Below are 19,801 nucleotides of genomic sequence, written 5' to 3'. Positions count from 1 at the left end.
TTAACGCTTGGCGTGCCCGTATTCTCCACCATCTGTGACGTCACGAGAGGCTACACAGCTTTCAGCGGGATTGCTCAAGTAGTGCAAGGAGACCAGGTTCAACCAAAACAAGGATTTTATTAAAGGGCTTGGGAAACTAACGAAAGTATAACACAATACTGTTCTCTGGTGGCTCTTAAGGGTTAACAGTTCAGGGATGTCTCTTCCACATCCAAAATCATAACTCTCCCTCGCTCAAATAACTTTTCCCCAGTCTTACTGTCTTCCACGTTGCAGCTAGTGGCCAACCCAGCAAAACGTCCTTCCAAATGTCCCCCACGTATTTCCACAGGTGCATATATCCAAAGGTGAGTATTCCCAAAGGTAAGTATCTCCAAATCCTTATATTCCTCATGGAAGTGGACGTGCAGCACTCTTGTCCTCCAGAGAGCCCAGCTTGGAGACCGTGTCTCTTCCCTTCAACAAACCTTCAGCTCATCAGCTCCTGATTGGTTTCAGCTGCGTGGGAAGATTGGCCATAGAGGGTTGGAGTTCCCGACCATACCAGCAGATGGAGCCATAGCTGTCTGGGTTTGCAGCCATCTCAGGGGGATGTAACGTCCCTCCAGGACACAGCCTCTCGTGACATCACAACCCCTATAAAAACATACACTGCCATTTAATACTTTTAATACCACTAAATACATAATGCACATACTATATATCGCCAATAAAATAAATTTGGCCTACACCTGCTTCGTTCAGAAGGTGTAGTGAACGTTTAATTAAATAGAGCATTGAGCATTTTAACTCTTGTTGTTGATTGGGTGATTGTGTATAGTGCACACCACTTCAGCAGGAGTTTTGTGCAAGCCAGTCAGGGAATAAGGGCGAGGCCAGACCGGCACATTGATTTTATCCGTATCCGTGAATCCAATGCTTTCTCAGTAGTAATCGTACGTTGACGGTCAGGGGAGATGACGCGTCAATATCCATACAATTTCCATCCAATTCCACAAACAAAAAGTTTAGATTCGTTTTTTGACGGGCCGATGGTTAAGTAACCATCCATTTAGCCAATGAGAAAAGAGGGCATTTTATACTTCGCACACTCTACATGCACATGGACCATGGACCGAAATGAATCCATTCTAATTTGGTGTCCACAGATCAGTCTGGCCTCGCTCTCAGTTGCCTCTGGTCCACACCCCGTCATACCCATAAAATAGGAGCAAACGCATCTCAGTTGTAAGAAAACATGTAGATCAGTACACTGTCGCAAAACATAGCAAAACATTTAACCAACTGAACGCACCTCTGGTGTTTTAAAGGTCAAGCATCTCCTTAGTGCAGTGTTTCTTAATCCTGGTCCTGGGGAACCAAAGGGGTGCACATTTTTGGTGTACAGTATTGTTTTTGCTTTACACACCTGATTCAAATCATCAAAGCTTGATGATGAGTTGATCATTTGAATCAGCTGTGTAGTGCTATGGCGAAAATGTGCACCCCTTTGTGTCCCCAGGACCAGGATAATAAAACACTCCCGTCGTGCCCCTAGCTAGAGCTAGACGTGCGTGCGCCAAACCTTCTAAGCCAAAAAAATTCTGTGTTAACAATTCAGCAAAATTCATCTGTGGCAGGCCAAACATCTCCTTAGTACATTCATACCCTTGGCTGAGGCCTCCAACTAGACCTGCTGTCACCAATGTTGGAGAAGAAAAAAAAGCCCCTGCTAACGTTACTGCTGCCCCACCAAGTGCTGCATATTTACAGTATTTCCACATCTCTTCTTTGATCTTTTCCTGTGCCTTCTTATAATCCTGGTTGGTGTAGTACAGTCCTCCATTATCCTCCACCACCTGCTCTATCTTCCTCAGCAGCTCTCTGACCTGAGTGCGGTTTTCTCTCTTGACATTGATGATTGAGTGATATCTGTTCCCACAGCTTGTGACAAGTTTCTGCAGCTCCTTGCTCTCTTTCAGAAACTCAGAAACTGATTTGTTCCCTATCTGATCTTCACCAGTGAACAGCACCATGGTGTACATTGAGGCATCTTCCCCAAAGTTCTCCTGGATCCACTTCACAGCGTTCCTCTCCTCCTCTGTGAACCTCCCTAGCCTGATCACCAACAGGAACACATGGGGTCCTGGAACTGACATGTAGATGCACCTTTCTAGTTCACTTTTCATTTGCTCTACACTCATTGTTGTGTCAAAGAGTCCTGGTGTGTCAATCACATCGATCTTCCTCCCATGAACCTCTCCACTCCCTTTCTTACACTTTGCAGTGACAGACTCAGCTTTGGCCTCCACTTTAAACACCTCTGTCCCCAGGATAGTGTTTCCTGTTGCACTCTTCCCCACTCCAGTCTTACCCACCAGAACAATCCTCAGATCAGAGGGCTGCCCTGAATCTGTGGAAACAGACAATAAGTGGGGGATGCTTGAGTTGATCATATAAGCAAGCTTCTAGATAAGATAGAGAGGAACATGTGTTCTGTGTGCATGTGAAGCATGTGGATGCGTACCTTGACATTGACCAGTGAAGGTTTGCAGACACAGTGTTACCAGCAATAGAATCATCGGAGTCCTTCCTCTTCCTTGTGCCATCTCGACAGCTACAGCGACCAACCAAAATCACAGAAACAGACAATGATGTCATTAGTAAGGTTGTAAAGTTCTGGTAAATTGTCTCAAACACCCAGGTTTTCCAGAAATCCCGGTTGTAAGACTCCCGGGATCAGGAAGGAAATAAATGGAAATCCCAATATCCTACAACCAGGACTTCTGGAAAACCAGGGAATTTTGGGAAAATTACTGGAATTTTGCAACCCTAGTCATTACCAACAAAACCAATCCACACTTCTACAGTGACTCATCAGATAATGTATGGCCGCATTCCCATATCGTTAAACCAATTAGAATTTATTCTTAGCTGATTGATATAACAATCTAAACAATAGGCTTACTCTGCTTCACATCCCCTGCCATCACATGGTTGGAGAGTTATTTATCCAATAGAGCCCAGAGAGTGTTCTTCAATGGAAGCTTCTCTAACATGAAAAATGTACAGTGTCTACACTGAGCAAAAATACAAACACAACATGTCAAATGTTTGTCCCATGTTTCATGAGCTGAAATAAAAGATCCCACATATTTTCCAGACGCACAAAAAGCTTATTTCTCTAAACAATTTGGCACAAATTTGTTTACATCCCTGTTAGTGAGCATTTCTCCTTTGCCAAGATAATCCATCCACCCGACAGGTGTGGCATATCAAGAAGCTGATTAAACAGCATGATCATTACACAGGTGCACCTTGTGCTGGGGACAATAAAAGGCCAATCTAAAATGTGCAGTTTTGTCACACAACACAATGCCACAGATGTCGCAAGTTTTGAGGGAGCATGGAATTGGCATGCTGACTGCAAGAATGTCCACCATAGCTGTTGCCAGATAATTCATGTTAATTCCTCTACCACGAGCCACCTCCAACGTCATTTTAGAGTATTTTGCAGTATTAAAAAAATATAAAATAATAATAATACAACTTAATTCATGATGGTTTTTATTTGATTTTAGTTAGTTTTGGAGTGAAAGATAATAGTTTCAGTACAGTTTTAGTTTTAAAAACAGGTTTATTTTATTTTAGCTTACTATATAGTTTTTTTCATTATTAGTTTTTGTTTATTTTAACCTTGCTATGGAGGAGGGAGGTCAGTGACCTAACATCAAGTGGTTTTAGATGTACAGTTGAGGTCGGAAGTTTACATACACTTAAGTTGGAGTCATAAAACTCGTTTTTCAACCACTCCACAAATGTATTGTTAACAAACTATAGTTTTGTCAAGTAGGTTAGGACATCTACTTTCCAACAATTGTTTACAGACAGATTATTTCACTTATAATTCACTGTATCACAATTCCAGTGGGTCAGAAGTTTGCATACACTAAGTTGACTGTGCCTTTAAATAGCTTGGAAAATCCCAGAAAATGATGTCATGGCTTTAGAAGCTTCTGATAGGCTAATTGACATCATTTGAGTCAATTGGAGGTGTACCTGTGGATGTATTTCAAGGCCTACCTTCAAACTCAGTGCCTCTGCTTGACATCATGGGAAAATCAAAAGAAATCAGCCAAGACCTCAGAAAATAAATTGTAGACCTCCACAAGTCTGGTTCATCACTGGGAGCAATTTCCAAACGCCTGAAGGTACCACGTTCATCTGTACAAACAATAGTACGCAAGTATAAACACCATGGGACCACACAGCCGTCATACCGCTCAGGAAGGAGACGCGTTCTGTCTCCTAGAGATGAACGTACTTTGGTGCGAAAAGTGCAAATCAATCCCAGAACAACAGCAAAGGACCTTGTGAAGATGCTGGAGGAAACAGGTACAAAAGTATCTATATCCACAGTAAAACAAGTCCTATATCGACATAACCTGAAAGGCCGCTCAGCAAGGAAGAAGCCACTGCTCCAAAACCGCCATAAAAAAGCCAGACTACGGTTTGCAACTGCACATGGGGACAAAGATTGTACTTTTTGGAGAAATGTCCTCTGGTCTGATGAAACAAAAATAGAACTGTTTGGCCATAATGACCATCTTAATCCCGTCTGGATTACTGCAACTCGCTGTTGGCTGGGCTCCCTGCCTGTGCCATTAAACCCCTACAACTCATCCAGAATGCCGCAGCCCGTCTGGTGTTCAACCTTCCCAAGTTCTCTCACGTCACCCCCCTCCTCCGCACACTCCACTGGCTTCCAGTTGAAGCTCGCATCCGTTACAAGACCATGGTGCTTGCCTATGGAGCAGTGAGGGGAACGGCACCTCCGTACCTTCAGGCTCTGATCAGTCCCTACACCCAAACGAGGGCATTGCGTTCATCCACCTCTGGCCTGCTGGCTCCCCTTCCTCTGCGGAAGCATAGCTCCTGCTCAGCCCAGTCAAAACTGTTCGCTGCTCTGGCACCCCAATGGTGGAACAGCGGAGTCACTCACCACCTTCCGGAGACATTTGAAACCCCACCTCTTTAAGGAATACCTGGGATAGGATAATGTAATCCTTCTACCCCCCCTTACCCCAACCCACCCCCCCAAAAAAATAAAAAAATAAAAATAAATTGTAAAGTGGTTATCCCACTGGCTATAGGGTGAATGCACCAATTTGTAAGTCGCTCTGGATAAGAGCGTCTGCTAAATTACGTAAATGTGCCCTTGAGCAAGGCACTTAACCCTAATTGCTCCTGTAAGTCGCTCTGGATAAGAGCGTCTGCTAAATGACTAAAATGTAAATGTAAATGTAAATGTAAATGTAAATGTAAATGTAAATGTAAATGTAATGTTTGGAGGAAAAAGGCGGTAGCTTGCAAGCCGAAGAACACCATCTCAACCGTGAAGCACTGGGGTGGCAGCATCATGCTGTGGGGGTGCTTTGCTGCAGGAGAGACTGGTGCACTTCACAAAATAGATGGCATCATGAGGAAGGAAAATTATGTGGATATATTGAAGCAACATCTCAATACATCAGTCAGGAAGTTAAAGCTTGGTCGCAAATGGGTCTTCCAAATGGACAATGACCCCAAGCATACTTCCAAAGTTGTGGCAAAATGGCTTAAGGACAACAAAGTCAAGGTATTGGAGTGGCCATCACAAATCCCTGACCTCAATCCTATAGAAAACATGTGGGCAGAACTGAAAAAGCGTGTGCGAGCAAGGAGGCCTACAAACCTGACTCAGTTACACCAGCTCTGTCAGGAGGAATGGTTCAAAATTCACCCAGCTTATTGTGGGAAGCTTGTGGAAGGCTACCCGAAATGTTTGACCCAAGTTAAACCATTTAAAGGCAATGCTACCAAATACTAATTGAGTGTATGTAAACTTCTGACACACTGGGAATGTGATGAAAGAAATAAAAGCTGAAATAAATCATTCTCTCTACTTTTATTCTGACATTTCACATTCTTAAAATAAAGTGGTGATCCTAACTGACCTAAGACAGGAAATGTTTACTATAATTAAATGTAAGGAATTGTGAAAAACTGAGTTGAAATATATTTGGCTAAGGTGTATGTAAACTTCCGACTTCAGCTGTATATGCCATTTGGACTGGAAGCTATTGAAAATGTGATCTGTATGTGAATTAATATCCACAGCTGTAATAGGATAAATATTTCTAAAAAATCAAAGGTGGGGAATTTTGAAAAAATTAAAGTATAAAATCAGGGAAGTGGTGAACTGGAATTCTAACAAAAGTAGTATCAATACTGATCCAAGATGGCGTAGTAGTGCAGTTCTGTTTTTGTCGTGTGTCTGTAAATAGCCTGTAAATACCCTGTTTTTTTGTATTTCTCGTACATATTTCCCCATCCTTCTACAAAATATACTTTCCTGCAACCCGCCTCACTCAATGTGGTGAACTGGAATTCTAACAACAGTAGTATGGATGATGGGGGTCAGTGACTTTACATTATGTGGTTTTACATCTCCATTTCACCTAGATATGGAGCATCCTTAGTAGTTAGTAACTAATACAAATATTGGGCCTCTATGCAGTGTGTGTAATCTTCATATTGGGTTAACCCTCCTGAATGGAAATTGCAAAACATATTTATTTTTTGCTTACATGCAATCACCTGTATTGCACTTTTATGACGGTCCCTAAACCACCTAAGTGCCAGAAAAAGCATATTGCCTACTTTCAGGCTCTGTAAAGGGAAGAGCGACTAACGGTAAAAAAATATATTTAAAAAAATATCACTCTCATCATCCTAGCACCTTCCGTCTGAGAACTATTGATGAGCGAACTCCGAATGTCGAAAGTCAAAACAAATGTACTCCGGTCATCAACCATGCATAAAGACCTGGCATGAAGGCGTCAATAAACCAGTTGCTATACAGTTATTCAACTATTGTAGAGGGACTGCATTTGAAAACTAGCCGGCTGGCTAAAACTGGCACATTTACAGTAATATTGATTCATGTGCACTGTCCCTGTAAAACGAAAATAAACAAAGTAAAGTAGAGTAGATTGTTGAGGAACGTTTAGCAAATATTACTGCTACGGTATAAAGTTGAATACTCACTTTTACTGCAGTTAAATTATCTGTGAATTGGTGCCTCCTCTTGTGACTATGAGAGCTGAAGCAATGTGCAGCACCATACATTATGAGTTTCGTTTCCCTGCATATAAGTTTCGTTTTCCTGTAACTAGTACGTTCTAGCCAATCAGAAAGTGTTTTAGGCCAAAACCCAATCCAGGGCAGAGATCAATTATGATCAAGTACTCTCCTTGGCCTTGTGCCAACAACCATAAAACAACATTTGTCAGATACAGAGAATCTGTATATAGAGTCTGTCAGTGCCATACTTCAGCAACAACACAGTGAAAGCATTTTATGCATAATTATTGTATCCAACAACAGGTTGTATACTACGAGTTTATTGAGCCTCTACTTATGTTGTGCTGTCTATAAGACAGCAACGTGGGTGGTAGCAAAGCAATGTTAGAGAGTATTAGGAAGGGTGCTCTTTGGATGAAAGGGTCTTGGCAATAATGAAAACTACTGTACTTTCCAAGGCACTGATATCTGATACTTGATATGACACTTGACACTCTTGGCATTCTCTCAACCAGCTTCATGAGGAATGCTTTTCCAACAGTCTTGAAGGAGTTCCCACATATGCTGAGCACTTGTTGGATTCTTTTCCTTCACTCTGTGGTCCAACTCATCCCAAACCATCTCAATTGGGTTGAGGTCAGGTGATTGTGGAGGCCAGGTCATCTAATGCAGCACACCATCACTCTCCTTGGTCAAATAGCCCTTACACAGCCTGGAGGTGTGTTTTGGGTAATTGTCCTGTTGAAAAACAAATGATAGTCCCACTAAGCGCAAACCAGATGGGATGGCGTATCGCTGCACAATGGTGTGGTATCCACGCCGGTTAAGTGTGCCTTGAATTCTAAATAAATCACTGACAGTGTCACCAGCAAAGCACCCCCACACCATCACACCTCCTCCTCCATGCTTCACGGTGGGAACCACATATGCGGAGATCATCCGTTCACCTATTCTGCGCCTCACAAAGACACTGTGTTTCGAACCAAAAATCTCAAATTTGGACTCATCAGACCAAAGGACAGATTTCCACCGGTCTAATGTCCATTGCTCGTGTTTCTTGGCCCAAGCAAATCTCTTCTTCTTATTGGTGTCCTTTAGTAGTGCTTTCTTTGCAGCAATTCGACCATGAAGGCCTGATTCACGCAGTCTCCTCTGAACAGTTGATGTTGAGATGTCTCTGTTACTTGAACTCTGTGAAGCAGTTATTTGGATTGTAATCTGAGGCTGGTAACTCTAATGAACTTGTCCACTGCAGCAGAGGTAACTCTGGGTCTTCCTTTCCTGTGGCAGTCCTCATGAGAGCCAGTTTCATCATAGCGCTTGATGTTTTTTGCGACTGCACTTGAAGAAACTTTCAAAGTTCTTGAAATGTTCCGTATTGACTGACCTTCATGTCTTAAAGTAATGATGGGCTGTCATTTCTCTTTGCTTATTTGAGCTGTTCTTGCCATAATATGGACTTGGTCTTTTACAAAATAGGGTTATCTTCTGTATACCACCCCTACCTTGTCACAACACAACTGATTGGCTCAAATGCATTAAGAAGGAAATAAATTCCACAAATTAACTTTTAACAAGGCACACCTGTTAGTTGAAATGCATTCCAGGTGACTACCTCATGAAGCTGGTTGAGAGAATGCCAAGAGTGTGCAAAGCTGTCATCAAGGCAAAGGGTGGCTACTTTGAAGAATCTCAAATATAAAATATATTTTGATTTGTTTAGCACTTTTTTGGTTACTACATGATCCATATGTGTTATTTCATAGTTTTGATTTCTTCACTATTATTCTACAATGTATAAAATAGTAAAAAATAAAGAACAACCCTGGAATGAGTAGGTGTGTCCAAACTTTTGACTGGTACTGTAGTTTTAGTTATTTTTGGGATGTCACTTCTTGCATTGTGGTGCAGGAATGCATAAGGTGATGGGTCAGGTCATACGTTAGGTTAGGTTTAAAGGTAGACTCAGCGAGATGGCGTAGATGCACAAAGTAAACAGTAGTAGTGGGTCAATTTCTGCAACAACCAGGAGCGTTGAAGCGCCAGACTTAACTTCTCTGCAATTTTGGTCCCGTAGCTTCCACGTTGTAGCAGCATGAAGCTCACCCATCCACATACTCTGTGTGACTGTGTGAGAAAGTCTTGCATCACGCTAATCTCATTAGGTGTGTTCGAGTAGAAAGGCTAATGAAGTCGACTGAAGACGGAAGTCGACCTGTGAAGTAGTGGGAGGTGCATCTGCGACAGCCGAAAGTCAGACTCTGTAGTGGTTTTCCAACAGCAAAGCTCAGATCAACATAACTGCTATTTTTTATTAAAGCTTTTCTTTATAAATGTCGAAATAAACGTTTCTAAACCCCATATCACACAGTCACAAACTGAAAACATAATGTGTGTGCAATTAATTGTTTAGCGAGAGGTCTCAAATATCACTTTCATTTGTATCATGATTTGAACATGATCAAAGACATGACTAAAACAGGAACCAACTTTGCCGTGATTCATGTATGCAGTGGATATACACTGCTCAAAAAAATAAAGGGAACACTTAAACAACACATCCTAGATCTGAATGAATGAAATAATCTTATTAAATACTTTTTTCTTTACATAGTTGAATGTGCTGACAACAAAATCATACAAAAATTATCAATGGAAATCAAATGTATCAACCCATGGAGGTCTGAATTTGGAGTCACCCTCAAAATTAAAGTGGAAAACCACACTACAGGCTGATCCAACTTTGATGTAATGTCCTTAAAACAAGTCAAAATGAGGCTCAGTAGTGTGTGTGGCCTCCACGTGCCTGTATGACCTCCCTACAACGCCTGGGAATGCTCCTGATGAGGTGGCGAATGGTCTCCTGAGGGATCTCCTCCCAGACCTGGACTAAAGCATCCGCCAACTCCTGGACAGTCTGTGGTGCAACGTGGCGTTGGTGGATGGAGCGAGACATGATGTCCCAGATGTGCTCAATTGGATTCAGGTCTGGGGAACGGGCGGGCCAGTCCATAGCATCAATGCCTTCCTCTTGCAGGAACTGCTGACACACTCCAGCCACATGAGGTCTAGCATTGTCTTGCATTAGGAGGAACCCAGGGCCAACCGCACCAGCATATGGTCTCACAAGAGGTCTGAGGATCTCATCCCGGTACCTAATGGCAGTCAGGCTACCTCTGGCGAGCACATGGAGGGCTGTGCGGCCCCCCAAAGAAATGCCACCCCACACCATGACTGACCCACTGCCAAACCGGTCATGCTGGAGGATGTTGCAGGCAGCAGAATGTTCTCCACGGCGTCTCCAGACTCCGTCACGTCTGTCACGTGCTCAGTGTGAACCTGCTTTCATCTGTGAAGAGCACAGGGCGCCAGTGGCGAATTTGCCAATCTTGGTGTTCTCTGGCAAATGCCAAACGTCCTGCACGGTGTTGGGCTGTAAGCACAACCCCAACCTGTGGACGTCGGGCCCTCATACCATCCTCATGGAGTCTGTTTCTGACCGTTTGAGCAGACACATGCACATTTGTGGCCTGCTGGAGGTCAATTTGCAGGGCTCTGGCAGTGCTCCTCCTGCTCCTCCTTGCACAAAGGCGGAGGTAGCGGTCCTGCTGCTAGGTTGTTGCCCTCCTACGGCCTCCTCTACGTCTCCTGATGTACTGGCCTGTCTCCTGGTAGCGCCTCCATGCTCTGGACACTGCTGACAGACACAGCAAACCTTCTTGCCACAGCTCGCATTGATGTGCCATCCTGGATGAGCTGCACTACCTGAGCCACTTGTGTGGGTTGTAGACGCTGTCTCATGCTACCACTAGAGTGAAAGCACCGCCAGCATTCAAAAGTGACCAAAACATCAGCCAGGAAGCATAGGAACTGAGAAGTGGTCTGTGGTCACCACCTGCAGAACCACTTCTTTATTGGGGGTGTCTTGCTAATTGCCTATAATTTCCACCTGTTGTCTATCATTTGCACAACAGCATGTGAAATGTATTGTCAATCAGTGTTGTTTCCTAAGTGGACAGTTTGATTTCACAGCAGTGTGATTGACTTGGAGTTACATTGTGTTGTTTAAGTGTTCCCTTAATTTTTTTGAGCAGTGTATACAAACCCCTTGACTTAACTCCTTGACTTTTGTCTACAGTCGGTTGCTTGAGCATTACCACTCAGACGCGCCCAATCTCAATGTGACACGCCAGATTGAGAAGCTTGAAAAACCCATTAGAAATAAAAGCTCAAACCCCATTGAAAACCCCATTCAATTTTTGCCCAACATTTTTAGAAAATAAAAAAAAACATCATAATTCATTATGGTTTTTATTAGATTTTAGTTAGTTTTGGAGTGGAAGATAATAGTTTCAGTATAGTTTTAGTTTTTCAAACAGGTTTGTTAATTATTTTATTTCAGTTTACTAAATTATTTTCTCATTATTCGTTTTTTTGTTTTTGTTTCAGTTTACTATTATAACCTTGCTATGGAGGAGGGAGGTCAGTGACCTAACATCAAGTGGTTTTATATGTATATGCCATTTGGACTGGAAGCTATTGAAAATGTGATCTGTATGTGAATTAATAACCACAGCTGTAATAGGAAAAATATTTGTAGAAAATCAAAGGCAGGGAATTTTGAAAAAATTAAAGGTGTACCTTTGATAAGAGAGGTCAAAGAACCCACCACACGTGTCTGTAGATCTGTAGCTCATATGGATAGAAAGGTATTGAAAGTTAGACCTATCACAATAAATATGCCTATAAAATCAGGGAAGTGGTGAACTGGAATTCTAACGAAAGTAGCATGGATGACGGGGGTCAGTGACTTCACATTATATGGTTTTACATCTCCATTTCATCTAGATATGGAGCACCCTTAGTAGTTAGAGGTAACTAATAAAAATGTTGGGCCCTTCAGCGACTGGAGGCCCTATGCAGTGTGTGTAATCTTCATATTGGGTTGACCCTCCTGAATGGGAATTGCATGCAATCACCTGTATTGCACTTTTACGACGGTTACTAAACCACCTGAATGTCAGAAATTATTGGAAGAGTTTGACTATCGGTCAATAATAATAATAATAATAATAATTTACCATCATCTAATTCTAGATATATCACTCTCATTTACATTTTACATTTTAGTCATTTAGCAGATGCTCTTATCCAGAGCGACTTACAGGAGCAATTAGGGTTAAGTGCCTTGCTCAAGGGCACATCGACATCATCCTAGGACCTTCCGTCGGAGAGCTATTGATGAGCGAACTCCGAATATCGAAAGTCAAAACTAATTTACTGCGGTGAACAACCATGCATAAAGACCTGGCATGAAGGCGTCAATACCAGTTGCTATACAGTTATTCAACTATTGGAGAGGGACTGCAGTTGAAAACTAGCCGGCTGGCTAAAACTGGCACATTTACAGTAATATTGATTCATGTGCACTGTCCCTGTAAAACGAAAATAAACAAAGTAAAGTAGAGTAGATTGTTGAAGAACGTTTAGCAAATATGACTCTGGTATAAAGTTGAATACTCACTTTTACTGCAGTTAAATGATCTGTGAATTGGTGCCTCCTCTTGTGACTATGAGAGCTGAAGCAATGTGCAGCACCATACATTATGAGTTTCGTTTTCCCTGCACATATTATGAGTTTCATTTTCCCTGCATATAAGTTTCATTTTCCCTGTAACTAGTACGTTCTAGCCAATCAGAAAGTGTTTTAGGCCAAAACCCAATCCAGGGCAGGGATAAATTATGATCAAGTACTCTCCTTGGCCTTGTGCCAACAACCATAAAACAACATTTGTCAGATACAGAGAATATGTATATAGAGTCTGTCAGTGCCATACTTCAGCAACAACACAGTGAAAGCATGTTATGCATAATTATTGTATCCAACAACAGGTTGTATACTACGAGTTTATTGAGCCTCTACTTATGTTGTGCTGTCTATAAGACAGCAACGTGGGTGGTAGCAAAGCAATGTTAGAGAGTATTAGGAAGGGTGCTCTTTGGATGAAAGGGTCTTGGCAATAATGAAAACTACTGTACTTTCCAAGGCACTGATATCTGTTACTTGATATGAGCACAGATTTGTATAGATTTGTATGGGTATATGGCTCGGTTTAGGCCATAATCTCTCTCCTCCTGCCGCACCCTTAGCCTCACACAGTTTTTGAGTGCTTATATATCATGCTAAGGTCATATCAAGTTGCACTGCCACATGAAGTTTTTGAGAGCGCGTATAGAAACGCAGGTAGCCTGACGGTCAGAGGCGGCCGGCAACCAGAAGATGGGTTGCCAGTTCGAAACCCGGGTCCGATGGGAAGAATCTGGCGGGAAGTGAGCGGGAGGTTTGCAGGTATCAAATCTTAGATTATGTTGTGCCCTTGAGCAAGGCATTTAACCCCCCACAACAACAGCTCCCCGGGCACCCAGTGTGGCAGCCACCCCCGCACCTCTCCAAAACCTGTATGTGTCTTTTTCGGAGGGATTGGGTTAACAGCAGAAGTCACATTTTGATTGGACCTTGTGTGTAATTGACCAATAAAGTGATCTTAATCTTAATAACAGACAAGATGTAGTTACACTCTTTTTTTATTTTTATTTAACCATTCACCAAATATATTAATCAGACCCATTTTGCATAAAGAAAACAGTGATAAAACAGACACAACTTTCTGTGTTGCTGACCCCATAAACATGTAAAAGGGTCGTTCCACGAATAGAGTACATTCTGCGGCCCTTTAATCTGCGGCCCGGGTCAGCTACTTAATCTGTGGAAACAGACAGGAATGAATTGGGGGATGCTTGAGTTGATTATATAAGCAAGCTTTGTGTGTGTGTGTGTGTGTGTGTGTGTCTGTGTGTCTGTGAGTCTGTGTGTGTGTGTCTGTGCGTGTGTATGCCCACGCATGTGATGCATGTGGATGTTTACCTTGACATTGACCAGTGAAGGCTTGCAGACACAGTATTAACAGGAACAGAATCGTCTGAATCCCTCCTCTTCCTTGTGCCATCTCGACAGCTACAGCGACCAATCAAAAGCATGGAAACAGACGATGGTGTCATTAGCACACAAAATCAGCGGTGCGTTCAGTTCGATTCAACGTTTGCTATATTGCGTGGCGGTTTGTACTGAACGGCAGATTTTCCCAAAACGGTGTGCAGCGTCCTTCAACAGCCTTTGAGGTACGTTTGCTCCTATTTGGTGGGTGTCGCCTGATCAATATGGGTGTGACCATCTGAAATCGCAAAACTCAGCACACCATATGGTAACTGCCCTCAGGGCCACCGTAATCACAATGTTTTTCAACTGGTCGTTCAGTACAGTACCATTTCCTTTGAATTCAACATTGCACACCGTTCTGTCGTACTGAATGCAATCCATTCCACACTTCTACCAAAGAAGGTTTAGTATAGAGATGCCCAGAAACGGCTTCTCCAATAGAAATCCCTGGTCACGCTTGTAGGCGATGTCATGGTGATTCTAGCTAGCTAAACTCATGCGCAGAAACACGTCATCGGGTCTAACAGTTGTGTTGGGCTGAACTGCGCATGTGCAGGTGTTTTTGATTAAAATGAAAACGTGTCAGTTTGTCACTTTGACGAGGTTGGACTTATAACATGTTCAGCTACTTAAGACATTGGTTCGAATCTAGGTTGTGCCTTTAGAAATCCAAATGAACAACTAAGGACAAATGTTTCACTTCTCTAGTTGACTTCCCAAACCCCAAACTCCGGTCTGGTCTGTCGAGTCTGCTTGCGAGGTGTTCCCAGAAGTATTGGCCTGTTGTGCCTCTGGGTTTGACAACTCTGTGCTTCTATGGTGACTCTTTAGAGAATGTTCTAGCCTACCATTCTACCATTGCCTGTCTGGTCTTTTATCAGACCAGATAGACATTTTCCTTCACTGTGGTGTAATGGTCTGTCAGAGAAATCTGAAACCATTCTACTGTATGTACAGAGAAATCTGCAGGTGTGTCCCTCCCCAACAGCTTATTTACTCTGAGGTGTGTTGATCCTAGATTGACCCACTAGAACAAGATGCAGTCAAACTTGAACTGCACCAGTTCTTGAGCAACATTTTGATACTTAGACCCGTTGCTACACTATCCTGACCTGGATCATCTTTGGTTTCTATTCCGTGAAACAAGGTCTCGGGTTCAGGTTAAAGTAAAAAATAATTGGGCTATTCTTCTTTCACTGAGAAACACTATTAAACCAATTGGATGTCAATGCCAACATTTAAGATTGTGATTGTCCAAGAAACAGGACTCTATTACAGGTCTCTGTTGTTTAACATGTGTAGTGAATAGTGAAGCAATTGTTTGATTATTTATGCATAAAGACCTGCCTGGCATGATAGTGTCAATAAAACAGTTGCTACAGTTATTCAAATATTGTATAGGAGATTGTTGTACAAAGTTTAGCACATTTTATTACTAAGGTAGTTAAGTAGAATATTCACTTTCACTGCAGTTAAATGGTCTGTGAATTGGAGCCTCCTCTTGTGATTATGAGAGGTGAAGCAATGTGCAGAAAGATTTGCTAGGAAAACCCCCAATCCAGATTAGATTAGAAAACGTCATTGTACATTAAGTTTACATAGAATGTTACTTACTGTCAATTATATTGAATGTGATTCACTCTACAATGGAATGGATGGTAGCAGAGCAATATTAGAGAGAAATAGAGACAATAGACAATAAAGCTAAATACTATACATTCCAAGGCACTGATATCTGCATTTCTATATACTGTATTTGTATGGATGTACAGATGTAGGATATTAATTTGATCTCTCTTTTGTTGCTGAGAGTTTTCCTGTACAACAGGAAATGCAAACTTGTAGTGTATTTAAGGTTTAAAAAACATATAAAGTTTGTAATTTCCACTGACATTTCAGACTCGGGTTGCCCTAACGAATGTATCAAACCCTACAAAAATTTAATAAAATAATTTACATTTCCTGTTGCTGCAGGATTACTGGCTCAAATTTAGATCCTACATCTGTGTGGCTTGGCTCCGGGCACATCTCTCTCGCCACCTGCCTCACCCTTAAAACACAGCAACTTCCTCAGACTGCCATTCTAGTCAGTATTTCACAGATTTCATTAACATGGCTTCCATGGAATCAGCCTTCATCCATCTACCGTACGTAAAGCTCCATCCCTTTGCATAGCGAGAGTTAACCACCTTGCCAGGCAGAGCACTGGCACAGACCGTCTGGGGCTGGGCAGGCGTGCGGGAGAGGCACCAACCAGCCAACCCCCCTCTGTCACTCCCTGCCACCCGCCGCCGGCCCAATCCTCTTTACCTGCCTCACAATGCCACTCGGTGTGCCAGCCTTTGTGCCCCGTGCCAGGGATGCCCGTTGGAAAAGCTCTTCTGTTTTGGAGACTGGCGAGAAAGAGACAGACGGGAAGAGGGAGGGGGGCTACCCGGAGGTAAGGGCTCTACTGGTGATAAGACACTAGGGCTGTGGCTGTGTACCTGCCGGCTGTGGAAGGGGAGGTAGGGGAGGTAGTCAGTAGCAGAAGGTGTTGCTATCAGAGTGGAACAGAAGCGAGGTGGAGGTTTGATGTTGGACGTGTGAGAGGAGAGGAGGGGACTCCTTGCTGGGTTTCAGCTGGCTACTCATGCGATGCTGAGAGCAACGACATACTGTATCCATCCATCCTCATGCATGAACACACTCTCTCTCTCTCTCTCTCTCTCTCTCTCTCTCTCTCTCTCTCTCTCTGTCTGTCTGTATGTCTGTCTGTCTGTCTGTCTGTCTCTCGCTCTCTCTCTCTCACACACCCACACACACACACACAATCTCTCTCTCTCACACACACACTCACTATCTCTCTCTCTCTCTCTCTCTCTCTCTCTCTCTCTCAATTCAATTCAATTCAAAGGGCTTTATTGGCATGGGAAACATGTTTAAATTGCTAAAGCAAGTGAAATAGATAATAAAAAAAAGTGAAATAAACAATATAAAATTAACAGTAAAAATTACACAGAAGTTCCAAAGGAATAGAGACATTTCAAATGTCATGTTATGTCTATATACAGGTTGTCACGATGTGCAAATAGTTAAAGTACAAAAGGGAAAAATAAATATGGGTTGTATTTACAATGGTGTTTGTTCTTCACTGGTTGCCCTTATATAGAGGCAACAGGTCACAAATCTTGCTGCTGTGATGGTACACTGTGGTATTTCACCCAATAGATTTGGAAGTTTATCAAAATTGTAATCTGAAGGAAATATGTGTCTCTAATATGGTCATACATTTGGCAGGAGGTTAGGAAGTGCAGCTCACTTTCCACCTCATTTTGTGGGCATTGTACATATAGCCTGTCTTCTCTTGAGAGCCAGGTCTGCCTACGGCAACCTCTCTCAATAGCAAGGCTATGCTCACTGAGTCTGTACATAGTCAAAGCTTTCCTTAATTTTGGGTCAGTCACAGTGGTCAGGTATTCTGCCACTGAATACTCTCTGTTTAAGGACAAATAGCATTCTAGTTTGCTCTGTTTCTTTGTTAATTCATTCCAATATGTGAAGTAATTATCTTTTAGTTTTCTCATAATTTGGTTGGGTGTAATTGTGTTGCTGTCCTGGGGCTCTGTGGGATCTGTTTGTGTTTGTGAACAGAGCCCCAGGACCAGCTTACATAGGGGACTCTTCTCCAGGTTAATCTCTCTGTAGGTGATGGATTTGTTATGGAAGGTTTAGGAATCGCTTCCTTTTAGGTGGTTGTAGAATTTAACGGCTCTTTTATGGATTTTGATAATTAGCGGGTATCGGCCTAATTCTGCTCTGCATGCATTATTTGGTGTTTTACGTTGTACACAGAGGATATTTTTGCAGAATTCTGCATGCAGTCTCAATTTGGTGTTTGTCCCATTTTGTAAATTATTGGTTGTTGAGCAGACCCCAGACCACACCACTATAAAGGACAATGTGTTTTATAACTGATTAAAGTATTTTTAGCCAGATCCTAACTGGTATGTTGAATTTTATGTTCCTTTTGATGGCATAGAAGGCCCTTCTTGTCTTGTCTCTCAGATCGTTCACAGCTTTGTGGAAGTTACCTGTGGCACTGATGTTTAGGCTGAGGTATGTTTAGGTACAGTGGGGGGAAAAAGTATTTAGTCAGCCACCAATTGTGCAAGTTCTCCCACTTAAAAAGATGAGAGAGGCCTGTAATTTTCATCATAGGTACACGTCAACTATGACAGACAAAATGAGGAAAAAATTTCCAGAAAATCACATTGTAGGATTTTTAGTGAATTTATTGCAAATTATGGTGGAAAATAAGTATTTGGTCAATAACAAAAGTTTCTCAATACTTTGTTATATACCCTTTGTTGGCAATGACACAGGTCAAACGTTTTCTGTAAGTCTTCACAAGGTCTTCACAAACTGTTGCTGGTATTTTGGCCCATTCCTCCATGCAGATCTCCTCTAGAGCAGTGATGTTTTGGGGCTGTCGCTGGGCAACACAGACTTTCAACTCCCCTCCAAAGATTTTCTATGGGGTTGAGATCTGGAGACTGGCTAGGCCACTCCAGGACCTTGAAATGCTTCTTAGGAAGCCACTCCTTTGTTGCCCGGGCGGTGTGTTTGGGATCATTGTCATGCTGAAAGACCCAGCCACGTTTCATCTTCGATGCCCTTGCTGATGGAAGGAGGTTTTCCCTCAAAATCTCACGATACATGGCCCCATTCATTCTTTCCTTTACACGGATCAGTCGTCCTGGTCCCTTTGCAGAAAAACAACCCCAAAGCATGATGTTTCCACCCCCATGCTTCACAGTAGGTATGGCGTTCTTTGGATGCAACTCAGCATTCTTTGTCCTCCAAACACGACAAGTTGAGTTTTTACCAAAAAGTTATATTTTGGTTTCATCTGACCATATGACATTCTCCCAATCCTCTTCTGGATCATCCAAATGCACTTTAGCAAACTTCAGACGGGGCCTGGACATGTACTGGCTTAAGCAGGGGGACACGTCTTGCACTGCAGGATTTGAGTCCCTGGCGGTGTAGTGTGTTACTGATGGTAGGCTTTGTTACTTTGGTCCCAGCTCTCTGCAGTTCATTCACTAGGTCCCCCCGTGTGGTTCTGGGATTTTTTGCTCACCGTTCTTGTGATCATTTTGACCCCACGGGGTGAGATCTGCGTGGAGCCCCAGATCGAGGGGAGATTATCAGTGGTCTTGTATGTCTTCCATTTCCTAATAATTGCTCCCACAGTTGATTTCTTCAAACCAAGCTGCTTACCTATTGCAGATTCAGTCTTCCCAGCCTTGTGCAGGTCTACAATTTTGTTTCTGGTGTCCTTTGACAGCTCTTTGGTCTTGGCCATAGTGGAGTTTGGAGTGTGACTGTTTGAGGTTGTGGACAGGTGTCTTTATACTGATAACATGTTCAAACAGGTGCCATTAATACAGGTAACGAGTGGAGGACAGAGGAGCCTCTTAAAGAAGAAGTTACAGGTCTGTGAGAGCCAGAAATCTTGCTTGTTTGTAGGTGACCAAATACTTATTTTCCACCATAATTTGCAAATAAATTCACAAAAATCCTACAATGTGATTTTCTGGAATTTTTATCCTCATTTTGTCTGTCATAGTTGACGTGTACCTATGATGAAAATTACAGGCCTCTCATCTTTTTAAGTGGGAGAACTTGCACAATTGGTGGCTGACTAAATACTTTTTC

General features: G+C 42.5%; 1 protein-coding gene across 3 annotated transcripts; it reads right to left on the bottom strand.

Annotated features, from left to right (window-relative positions):
• Positions 1–638: 638 nt before the first annotated feature.
• LOC121551564 (GTPase IMAP family member 7) lies at positions 639–12,680 on the bottom strand. Of its 3 annotated transcripts, none has more exons than XM_041864272.1 (3): positions 12,626–12,680; positions 2,507–2,596; positions 639–2,392 (listed from the first exon to the last, which is right to left on the bottom strand). In XM_041864272.1, exons 2-3 carry the CDS (start codon positions 2,586–2,588, stop codon positions 1,467–1,469), a joined length of 1,008 nt encoding a protein of 335 aa, XP_041720206.1. In that variant the 5' UTR covers positions 2,589–2,596; positions 12,626–12,680; the 3' UTR covers positions 639–1,466. The 3 variants fall into 3 exon arrangements, with proteins under 3 accessions (XP_041720206.1, XP_041720205.1, XP_041720207.1); XM_041864271.1 differs by lacking the exon at positions 12,626–12,680 and adding an exon at positions 7,066–7,144; XM_041864273.1 differs by lacking the exon at positions 12,626–12,680 and adding an exon at positions 7,066–7,144 and having other exon boundaries at positions 639–2,386.
• Positions 12,681–19,801: the final 7,121 nt, after the last annotated feature.

The sequence above is a fragment of the Coregonus clupeaformis genome, unplaced genomic scaffold, assembly GCF_020615455.1.
Source record: "Coregonus clupeaformis isolate EN_2021a unplaced genomic scaffold, ASM2061545v1 scaf0824, whole genome shotgun sequence".
Lineage (NCBI taxonomy): Eukaryota > Metazoa > Chordata > Actinopteri > Salmoniformes > Salmonidae > Coregonus > Coregonus clupeaformis.
Note: the sequence above shows the minus strand (reverse complement) of the source record. Positions and strands in the feature narration are given on the sequence as shown.